The sequence below is a fragment of the Camellia sinensis genome, chromosome 10, assembly GCF_055761805.1.
Source record: "Camellia sinensis isolate YWXY chromosome 10, ASM5576180v1, whole genome shotgun sequence".
Lineage (NCBI taxonomy): Eukaryota > Viridiplantae > Streptophyta > Magnoliopsida > Ericales > Theaceae > Camellia > Camellia sinensis.
The window spans coordinates 130,650,629-130,662,906 of NC_138970.1; the positions used below are offsets into that span (position 1 = coordinate 130,650,629).

Here is a 12,278-nt window from a genome sequence, read left to right on the forward strand (position 1 = left end):
TAAAGTAATATTAAACATATAAACGTGAGGGCACCCTCACCTTAACAGGTAGCTTTTGGGGTGAGTTCTATCTAAGACTGTGTAACATGGTATTAGGGTCGAGTACTCAAGGATGGGTAGGGTGCGTGTCCTTGGCCCGCTGAGTAAGCATGCTCGGTGTGAGGGAGGGTGTGAAGCGAAGTCCCACATCACCTGAGTACTAAAGTAATATTAAGCATATAAGCGTGAGGCCACCCTTACCTTAATAGCTAGCTTTTGGGGCGAGTTCTACCCAAGACCGTGTTATAATTTTTACTAAATTTGATTGTGCAGTAATGTTTTCGATATTTTTAATTTTCAGTTTCACATAAGGATGTTAAAAAAAAAGCACAAAAAAAAAAAGAAAAAAAAAAAAGAGCGTGCTTCACAAAAGGACAGGGTTTATATCTTAGGAAATTCTTGATTTTTATGTTTTATTAAATCATGACTGAAAAAATTATATTAGTTTGATGAGTTGATGGATTCGGAGCGTCAAATTCCCACCATTGCAAAAGGATAGTTCTATTGTAATCGGGTAAGAAATGAAAGATGGAAAAACTTGAACTAAATCAACATTCATACTGCTAGCTGTACCTCTATAATGGGAAGACTGTTCCTTTTTCAGGCAGAACATAATCTTTTAGAAATTCCCAACGATTAGCTATATGCTAAATGGACAGTTCATAGCAAGCGAACTACTCATGTCTGAAATTTTTGGCATTGGTATATATTTCAGACATGCTTGCCATTTGATAAGTTGGTGGCTGACATAGAAGGATTTGAGACATATGCCGGTTGAATAGTATTTCTCAAATATGGTTTACCAATAAAGTCTTACTTTCCAATTTCAATGCAAGACCAGTTACGTCACGGACTCCTCCCTCATCCAGAGAGTGTAAACAAAAAAAACCAGAAACTTATAAAATTAGACAGTGGTCATACGCTAAAATTTGGAGGTTAGACCAATTTGAGATGTACATACTTATCTGCACCCATAACACATACCCAATTCCATTTGAACTTAGGATTAGCTTTTCTTTCCTCTGTTTATTTAGTTACTGCTCAGGGTTAGTTATTCTGTAATCTTATTAGTGTGCTGCCAAGCTACCCAATTGAGATGCTGATGACCAGAAATAAGTGATAAGGAAGCGCACATTTTTTTAATCAATTGGGAAAGTATTTTGGTGACAGTCCTATGAGCAGAAAATTTAAGAAAATCCAGTTATGTCAAACACCAGTGTTATGTAGTAGTCTAAAACTATTTCACATTGTCAAAATCTGGAAATTGCTGATTCTTTTAACTAAATGTGGTTGAACTTGAAAAGGAAAAATTTTAATTACTTATGAAGTATATAGTAGTACCAAACCTGGACAAGACTAATGAGAGGAGATATTGATAGAAGGAGGAAAATTAAATGGCTACACAGCATCCTAGAAGTGTGCAAAGAAAATTAAAAAACCAAAAGGAAAAGAAAAAAAGTTTTGTACTAATATTTTCATGGAAAGGGAATAAAGGGACATTTATGGAGGAATAATAGCCCATAGAATGTTTTTTCTCCATCCTTTGATGAAAAGAAGGATTAGAATGGTAAAGTTGCCATTAAAATTTCCCTTCACTACCAAATCTCCGACTTTTGGATAGAGATCATTTTCTTCATGTTTTCAATCAAATCAAATGGATGAAAATGATGAACAAATATCAGTTATTTTCTTTCCATGTGTTTCCTAATAAGGTTCTGTTAGTGAAAGTTTACCAAACCCAATCACCTATGCCATTTGCACAAAAAAGATGGCATTAAGGACTGCATCATTGCCAATGTTAAAAAGTCTAAAATGTCAAACATGCAAAACCCAAGCAAATTCTGTCTGCTGATAGTCTACAATCAGCAAATGATTTAAGTTTGGTGGCAAGTGGATATGGGGTTGAGGTTAGTAATGAGATGATGCCTTCTAAGGGGTCTGTTAAGTCCAATTCTGGAGGGAAGTTGTTACCTAAGAAGAATGCAAGGATTAAAATTTTGTTTCAGTATGTCGTTTAGCTAGCTTGGAAATGTTTTGGAAACGTAAGGGAAATGAAAAAAGAATTTGGAAACGTCTAGAGATGTTTAGAAATAAAAACTATAACCTATATTTTATTGCATTCTTGCTAATTAAAATAATTGAAAACATAGATGCAGTTTTGCTTTTTGCTCTAAAAATTCTAAAAGAGATCTATGAATATTAGAGGCACAAAACACAAAAGCTTTAAAGGCCTAGTTGGGGATGGGGGTTTTCCATTATGAGAAAAAACATACAGAAGGGCAAATTTTATTATTATGGATGATTTTATTTATTTATTTATTTTTTGAGGTGACATTCATTTTTTTTTTTAATTAGGTACTTTATGGAAATATATAAATATAATGTGTGACTTCATCATACTTGTTTTCTCTCTCTCTCTTTCTCTCTCTTATTTTCCTTTCTAGTTTCACACATTTTATAATAAATATATGATGTGTTTTTTTTTGGGTTCTCAAATCTGTTCTTTTGACAAAAAAGACAAATGGAAATGACTATTGTTGGATATTCCTAACTGGTGTCAGAATAACTCATTATTTAGTATGTTTTGTAGTATTGTGGTGCGTTTCTATGCAGCTTGGTAGAAACATTAGAGTTTTGGTATTCCACTAATGTTTCATTTTGGTCTTCTAGGTGTAGAAGGACAAAAATTCTAAGTATTGATCCGACTTCCGAGGTTGCCTCGATTAGACAATTAATGATGATTAAATGAGCTTGGGCCAAAGCCCAAGGAAAGTGGGCCAACAAGAAGGCTGAACTAGGTTCGACCCATTGAATCCAAATGGACTATCTGTGGTGAAAGTACTCGAGGGAACTTGTTGAGGTACTAATCACCGCGGTCCAGTAGTTGAGTTAAGCCATTGCGGTGCCACTACCCCATTAGAAGGTCATTGCGGCGTTGCCGCCTTTGAGACAGTACTTGAAGTGCACTTGCTGAGGAAAAGTCGCCGAGGTGAGGCAAGACTCCCCAAGGTGATAGTAGCCTTCGGGGGAGGCTTCCTCTCTGCAAACAGAGACTAATGCTTGGCGCTAATAGCAGGCCCCAAAATATTACTAGTTTGACGCGGATAGCAGGCCCCAAAGCTTACTAGTTTGGCACTGATAGTAGGCACTAAAGCTTAGTGGTTGGAGCTGATAACAGGCCCCGAAGGTACTAGTATATCGTGGCAACACCACGAAGATGGGAGTAGGGTAGCCTGAAAGTAAGAGACTCCTTTTCCATTAGCCAAGTTATAGACTTGCCTCAGTCGCACTGGCAGGAACAAGGAAGCCCCCTTGGGCTTGGTACAAAGGCACAACATGGCTGAGAATAGGCTTGGCTATGGCCTCTGCCCTGAGAAGATGGGGAGTTTGTGGTTAGGTGGCTAAGGGTAGAGGAGTCACTGAGGTAGACACAAGTATGACTGATAGCAGGTCATGAGTGTTGAGAATATGTGCCTTGGGAAATTGAATTGAGAAGGAGGGTGCTGCAACAAGTACCACCGCAGAGGGTACCATCGAAGTAGGTTCACCTTCTGCAGTTAGTACCAAAAATGGCACCTTCTGAGGTTCATACCAAAAACGACACCTGCTGAGATTTGTACTAAACAGTGGCACATTACATGCTGAGGTTCGTTCCTAATAGATAGTACATGCAGAAAGACACATGTCAACTGAAGCTTGGTAGTTCAGGACAGGGAATATTCCGTGTGATTCTCTTGGACACGTGTCATCACTCTATTTGGCCACCTAGGGAGATGCTCCACTACCACATTCTTCTCTTGAACCACTTACTCTACCCTCACCCCCTCACTCTCCAGTTACCTAAGATTGTTGACTCATTAGCATAACTTTGCCTCTCCAAGTGATACTATTATTACTATTGATTTTGGACCCCCTACACTAGGAAACAAAATTGTTTTGGCGCAAAAATGTTGGCCCTTTTTTATATTTTCATGGATGATTTTGCTGTAGTTATTGGGGGAAAAGGTAGGGATTTATAATAATTGATGATGACAGATGATGAGAAAGCAACATTTTTTGGAATTGCACGTCATTGCGGAATTTCAAGGGTTTAATGTGATTATTTTTTATGAAAAAATTTATTTTACTCCCTTGTGGTATGACTTGATAGCACTTTACCCCCCATGCCTTTTGAAAATAGCCACATACCTCCCATGTGGTTTTGGACTAAAATGGTACAGTTAGATTTTCCATCCAAACTAACGGAGAGTGTCTCGCATGCCTATTTTGATAGTGGAGAAGGAAAAAAAATTAGTCAAAATTAAATTTCAATGTAAGAAGACGAAATTAGCCTTGTTTTACTTTTTTATCTTCTACCTACCTTAAAAACCTAACCCAAAGCCACCTCTTCTCACCACATAGTGTATATATAAAATCATATAGACACTATAATTTATTATCATGAAATTACCTTTATTGAATTTTTATTTTTAAATTTTAACCCAATTTCTTATTCAATAACATTTAAAATTAAACATACGTATTATATATATATATATGATTAAACCATAAATTAACCTATCTTAATTTATTTTTATAAAAAAATAATTATCAAACTACTTTAATCTAATTTTTAATTTTTAACCCAATTTTTTATTTAATAAAATTTTAAAATAAACATAAGCATTCATATATATATAACAAATTAAATCATAAATTAAACTAAATGCCCTAATTTATCACCATAAAATTACATTATTTAATAACATTTTAAATTAAACATATACATATATATATAACAAATTAAATCATAAAAGTACCTTAATCTAATTTTCAAATTTTAACCCAATTTATATTTTAAATTAAACATGTATATATACATATATATATAGTTAAAAATTAAATCATAAATTAATTACAGTGTCTATATATAGGGTATATATACATATACATATTATAATATCTAATTAAAATTAAAAATTAAGTTTGTTAAAAAAATATATTTTGAAAACTCGAGTTTCTCAAATGATTTTTGTGTTATGTTTTTAATTTTTTTTCCTAGTCATGGAGGTAAATTTATTTATAAAGAAAGCCAAAAATAGAAGTAGAAGACATAAATGGTATAATTGTCTTTTTATTGTTAATGTTAACGGAGTTAAGGTTGCATTTTAATCCAAAGTCACATGGGGTGTATATGGCTATTTTCAAAAGACAGGGGGATAAAGTGCTAACGAGCCATTCCTAGCTAAAATGAATTTTTCCCTATTTTTTTATTTTCTTCGAGGGTATTTTGAGTGTTGGACATTTGTCATGTTATTTTTACTTTTCTTGCTTTCTTTGCTTCTTTTTTTTTTTTTTTTTTTTTTTGCTCCCCTCAACCCTATGAAGGTTGTTTTTTTCGGGACTATATAAGGGTTGTGCCCCCTCAACCCATTCTTTGACACAATTTCGTTTCTTGTTGATAACTAGGGTTGAGCAAGAAAATCGAAAAAATCGCAAACCGGTTCGATCTTAACTGGTTTGGTTTGGTTTTCTCAATGCACAGTTTGGTCCCACTTATTAAAATAAGTGAACTATACTTCATGGCTCGGTCCATGATTTTATTGTTACGTTTTCGGTGTGGAACGTAATCAAACCGAATAGATATACACACACACACACACATATATATATATTACTTACTGTAGACACTCAAGTATTTAATTAAATTTCCATTTTTGTGCACAAGTTACCAGTTCTCTACTCTGCAAGCATGTTCACTGTATAGTAGTACAACTAGTTCTAAACAATCATCTAAACCATTCTTGTTTGTAAATTGATGGCATATTACTTGATGTTTGAGTAGGTTGTGAGCAATATTTTGTTATCATGTTGTGATGATGACAAGGTTTCTAAAAACTTGTGGTTCCAAACTGAACCATTGCAGTTTACTTGTTCGGTCTAATTTGGTTCCTAGTTTTTCATGGTTTGATTTGGTTCCAAATATCTTGGAATCTTAGGTAGCAGTTTGGTCCTTGGTTTACTCCTAAATTGAATCAAACCAAACTATGCTCACCCCTACATTGAACCTTGGTAACATTATTGTACATACATCTTACTTGGATTCCCTATTACACTGTTTGTTGAATGTGAGGAAGAATTTTCAATAGAGGAAAGAAAAGAAACAGGAAAAGAATCTCAAAATACTATTGCATGCTTTTTTGTCTGAATCCATAAGAAATTGATCGGACCAAATCAAGAGAATTGAATTTATTAGAGAGAGATTTCCCAAATATAGGGTATAAGAGCTAGAGCTCTGTAACTACAATCTCAAATTGATCCAAACTGAATTTATTAGAAGCCTACACACCTATTTATAGGCATGGGACAGAATACAAGCACTCAGCATAACTGGTGCTAACTAACTGAACTAACATTTGAACCACATCAGCACTCCCTAGCTTAAAAGAAAGAACTTGTCCTCAAGTTGGCGCATCAATAAAAGAACAAGAATCTTTCACAAAGGTGTTAGTTTACTATGTTAGATAGGATTAGTTTTAGATGAATCTTTTTTTTAGGAGTCTTATGAAGCTTATAAAGAGGACTATTGATGTAAAACAAAAGTAGCCTTTGAAGAAGAATAAGAGTTGAATATTTGTAGGAGTTTTTCTCTCTGTCTCCCCAACCTCTCCTCTCCTTACCTTTATATGCATTGTTTGTTCATCAGTCAATTTTGGATTTGATCAATTTCAAGTAACTTATAGTTACAGTGGTGTGAAGATTGGAAAACTGGTATCTTTATATTTTTATTTCTATTCACAACTGTATCTAAGTAATAGAGTTCTTTGGATTGACGTTGTTTGCCTGCTGATTATTTTTCCACTTTTTGTTGACCATGCTAAATGATGACTTGTGTGACATTTTTATTGTGCAGTTATATAAATGAATTATATTCTTAAGTTCTAGAGAAATAATGGGTAGCCAAACTCCCACAAGCAATGATCGTTCTAGAACATACTGGACACCGACAATGGAACGTTATTTTATTGATCTTATGCTAGATCATATGCATAGGGGGAATAGGACTGGCCATACATTCAACAAGCAAGCATGGACAGATATGCTTGCCGTGTTCAATGTGAAATTTTCCTCTCAATATGACAAAGATGTCCTGAAAAGTCGTTATACAAGTTTGTGGAAGCAATTCAACGACATAAAGAATCTTCTTGGGCAGAGCGGATTTTCTTGGGATGAAAGTAGACAAATGTTGGTAGCTGATGATTATGTTTGGGATGCATACCTCAAGGTGCATCACTTTTCCTTTCATATCCTAAATTTTTCTATATCCTTCTTAATTAATATTAAATTACATGCAGGTTCACCCTGATGCACGGCATTACAAGACTAAAGCAGTTCTGAACTTCAATGATTTATGTGTAATATATGGGTATGCAAGTGCTGATGGAAGATACAGCCGTTCAAGTCATGATGTAGATGTTGAGGATGACATCCAAGGAGTGAATTTGGGTGTGTTTCTTTTTTCCTGTTATGGATGTAGGCCACACTTGGCTTTGTTGTTGCCTTTGGAAAAATATCTTGTTGATTGTTTATAATGTGTTATTGTTCTGAAAGGCTAAGTCCTGTCAATTCAATACTTTCCATATGGAGTAAGCATAATTAAGAAGTTAAAAGCTTTGCATCACCTTACGTTTCTTTTGATTTATGAACTGATCGAGAAGTCTTCACAATTTATTCTAATTTGAACTTCAGTAAATTTCTGAAAGAAATGCTGTTGTATGTAATCGGACTTCTCTTCTGATGTTTCATATCTTTGTTCTATAGTTAGTGAACTGTACATGTTACTGATAAAATTACAACATTTATCAATGATTTCATTCTTCAGCTGATGGAATTGGTAGCCTGGCCCCTTCAAGTAGTGAGCGTTTGAGGACAGATTGGAATCCAGACATGGACCGATATTTCATTGAGTTGATGCTGAACCAACAAGAGAGTGGCAATAAGCTTGATAATACATTCAACAAACAAGCATGGACAGATATGCTAACTTTGTTCAATGCAAAATTTGGTCCTCAACATAGTAAGAGGGTTTTAAGACATCGATACAAGAAACTGTGGAAGTACTATAATGATGTAACAGTTCTGCTTAAACAAAATGGGTTCTCCTGGGATGAGTCGCAAGAAATGGTAGTAGCTGATGATGATGTTTGGGATGCTTATGTCAAGGTATATTTCTTATTTAACTAGAGCTTGTTTGTTCCTTTCTTCATTGTTGATGTCGCTTACTTAACATATATGTAGGCACACCCACATGCACGATCATGTAGAATCAGAATGTTGCCAAATTATAAAGATTTGGGATTCATATTTGGAGATGCAATCAACGATGGGATTCAGAGTGATTCACGTCAGGATAAAGAGCTTGAAGATGATACCTCAGGGATAAAGGCTGGTGTGTTTGAATTTTCCATTACCAAGTTGGGACTTATTATTTATCATAAACAATGTTGTAATTATTTTGTGTCTGCTAGTGATAGTACGGGTTATCTTTTTATTTATCTAGTACTCCATGATGTTGAATGGTCACAATTTCAGATTTGGTTCTGATCAGGGGGCTAACAATCTCTTGTAAAGTTCATGAGAAGTTGTGGTCAAGTGAAGATGTGGGTGTTTGGTTTGGTTATTGTTTGATATTTTATTGTAATGGGAATGGTCTTGCCTGAGGCAATTGTCATGTAAATGGGAGTTGTGTTTGAAATTGTCAGGTTTTGATTGTTGATGATGAACTAGGTTTTTTCCTTAAGCTAATGGCATTTGACCAAGAGTCCTTTTAGTGCTATTTTACCCACCCCTCTTCCTTCCATTTTTTGTGTGTTTCTAGACTCTTCAGCTTTCCCCTTTGTGCTTTGTTTCCCTTTCAATGCAGGTTAGTCATCCCCTTCTCCCTCCTCAGGTGCTTCTTTTTCCTATTCGTTTTTTTAATTGCTTTTGCAAATACAATTTGCAGTCATTCCAGTTCCCTGAGTTAACATGTCAGAAACTAAGCTCAATACATGGGTAGCCCATATTAAACAGGGTTAAACATTGATAACTAGAAATAGTTGAGTCGGGAGAGGCTTATTGCATGATTCACCTATCTGGCAACACGACAAGCATAATACGAACCCAGTTGAGCTAATAAATGCTGCAAAATTTTAGTTGTGAAGCTAAGAATGGTTATGCAGTGTCAAAAGGTCATCATTGATTTACTACTGTACTTTTTCCTCGTAAACCTAAAATCTTCTATGAAAGAAGGGCTAGTCTGACAAACAGGATGTTGTTTTTGTAGGTAGTGAACGTTCAAGAACATATTGGACACCACCTATGGACCGTTGCCTCATTGACTTGTTGCTAGACCAGGTCCATAAAGGGAATAAAATTGGGCAGACATTCATTAGCCAGGCTTGGAATGACATGGTTGCATCATTCAATGCCAAATTCAAATCTCATTATGACAGAGATGTCTTGAAGAATCGATACAAACATTTGAGGAGGCAGTACAATGATGTTAAGGTTCTTCTTGAGCAGAATGGGTTTTCTTGGGATGAAACACGAGAAATGGTGACAGCTGAAGATCATGTTTGGGATACTTATACCACAGTGAACTTCTTTCTATTCACTCATTTATGTCATTCTGCTTATATCCAAGTTTTATGTATAAGTGTTTTTCATGCAGGCACATCCTGATACTCGATCATACAGAGTTAAAACTGTGCCAAGTTACCATAAATTGTGTATTATATACGGACAAGACACATCTGATGGAAAATACAGCCGTTTGGCTCGCAATGTAGACCCAGACGGTGAAGTTCCTCTTCTGATGATAGGTATGTTCCATCTGTTGGTTGTGACAAGTTGATCAAATATTCTATAATAGACAGGGAAAAGAATACTCTTTCTCTGTGTGTCTGCGCACTTGTTTCTTTTTTTGTTGTAAAACTGGAAAGGTGCAACTTTTAGACATGAACTTTGTATAAGACAAAGATGAATACTGTTTACTATAAAAGCAAGTATGAATTTCAATTTGTGTGATTTTATGAGAAACTTAGAATTTGCTTGAACATTGTTTTTAGTAAAACACACATCTTAGTTAGGACTTGCAGCCTGCCTTTCAAGTCTAATTGCTGGTGCCGTAGTACTTCTTGAATCTTGTACAAAAATTCATTGATTTGCATTTTTTCCCCTCTCACGTAACTCCTTCTCTACTGGGAATTTATTTTTGAACATGCATAACTTGATCTCATGCATGTCATTGTTCAATCTCTTCTATTCAAGGTTTTAAAAAGCGGCCGCAACCGTTACGTAACGCCGTTACGTAACGGTTGTGGTAGTTACCGCCACCCGTTACGGCCGCTTTTGCAGTGTGATTAAGATTCACAGGTGTATCGGCCATAGCGGCTGCTATAGCGGTTGTAACGGTGCCGTAACGGTCGTAACGGCCTGTTACGCACCGTTACATAACGGTTCCGAATTGCGTCTTTCAAAAAAACACAAAAAAATACAAAAAAAAAAAAGTTGAAAATGGGGAAAGAGAGATAGAGAGAGAAGAGGGAAGATGGAGGAACAAGAGATAGAGAGAGAGAATAGGGAAGATGAAGAACATGTTATTGATTTGTTGAAGTTGTAAGACCTATGCTATTCTATTCAGCTATTATCACTCAAACATTTTGTTTGTTTGTGTTTATTTATATATTGTTTGAAAATAATAATAATAATAAATGTGGTCATTATCTATTTGGCTTGATTAATATATATATATATATATATTTAGACTTTTATTTATTCTCTTACTTTTGTCATTGTTTATCTTATATATAATAGTTAGTGATTATTTTTTGTAAAATATAAAGTCATTAATTATTAAAATAAAATATAAAAAACTCAGTTTATAGTGATTTAAAAATATGAAATATATTGAATCAAACTTAAAAATTTATAAAAATTGATCAATATTTATTTTAAAATCCAATAAATATGATCATGGAAAAAAAAATTGTGTATCGGTAAGTTTTTTTCAAATTGTGCGAAAAATAAAAAAATTCACGGTTCCGGTTACCGCAACCGTTACACTACGGCCTTTACACCCCGCAACCGCAACCGCGCCACCGCCACCGTTACGGCGACCGTAACCGCTTTTCAGAACCTTGCTTCTATTCGATTGGATATTGTGCATGGTTCCAATCTCATTTGATTTTATAAACATTCCTCGACTGTGAACATATGCCTTCTCTTGTTTTTCCTATACTTTTATTTTTTCTAACTTGCATAAATTGACTATATTTCAAATTCATTCTTGATTTGTTTCCAAATTCTTCGTATGCACTGGCACTGCCTGATATGACATTGACAATCCTGAAGAAATAAGGAGAATGCATCCTGCAGTTAATGTAGGACAGGAGAATAATAATGGAAAAATAGGGTTAAAAGGGCTTTAAGGGTGTAATAAAAGGTATAATATGAAATTGATTGAAAAATTCTTGGTTTTAGTGGAAGTGATTTTCTTGGAATTAAGATCATTTATTGCTACAATTTCAGACAGATATTATCCTACGGTTTTTGATGCTTGGAAAAGAGAAATATTTAAGAAAAGCAGTAGATTCATCAAATTATGATGTTTTTTGGTACAGAAATTAGGGACAGATTGTGATCAAGACAATTAAATCTTGTCAAAGAAATTTAGGAATCACTAGGTTGGGATCCTATCATGTAATCCCTAAAATGCAGCTAAAAACTTCTATAATTTCATCTATAGATGTATATATTCATATTTCTCTTTAGATTCTACTAGAACAAGGACTGTCAAAGTAAAATTTCAATGAATGAAACTATTTTTTTATTTTTGATAGATAAAGTATGGATGTACATTTATAGAGATTCAAGAAAAGAGTCACCCATGGAAACTACACATATACACCAAGAAATCAATCCAAACACAAAACTAGAGCCACTATGCAAAATGGATCACACCAAAGAATCAAACGAAAGGAAGACTCGTGAAAATTCCCTTTAAGCCAAAAATGAAAACAAGAAATTGAAGATATTCTATAAATGGCCGTCCCTATATCTTCAAAAGTGCTTCTATTCCTTTTTTTTTTTTATTTCCAAACACACTACATCAAGCACATAGGCACTACCATCCACGCCTTTTGTAAACTCTTTAAATGATTCCCTTGTGCCCAACTTTATTAGAACTCCACTAAGGCTAGCATCATCCACACTACTCC

At 34.7% G+C, this 12,278-nt stretch overlaps 1 protein-coding gene across 2 annotated transcripts in view; it reads left to right on the forward strand.

The window, feature by feature from the left end:
* Window positions 1-12,278, forward strand: part of LOC114273104 (uncharacterized) — a 29,060-nt gene that overhangs the window by 13,596 nt on the left and 3,186 nt on the right. Inside the window, exons 2-7 of one of the 2 annotated variants that reach the window (XM_082892348.1) lie at window positions 6,932-7,303; window positions 7,374-7,524; window positions 7,901-8,241; window positions 8,317-8,467; window positions 9,344-9,654; window positions 9,731-9,881. In XM_082892348.1, coding sequence (XP_082748474.1) covers window positions 6,971-7,303; window positions 7,374-7,524; window positions 7,901-8,241; window positions 8,317-8,467; window positions 9,344-9,654; window positions 9,731-9,881 — 1,438 coding nt within the window. In that variant the 5' untranslated portion in view covers window positions 6,932-6,970. The remainder of the gene's footprint in view (window positions 1-6,931; window positions 7,304-7,373; window positions 7,525-7,900; window positions 8,242-8,316; window positions 8,468-9,343; window positions 9,655-9,730; window positions 9,882-12,278) is intronic. The other variant, XM_082892349.1, reaches the window with a different exon arrangement.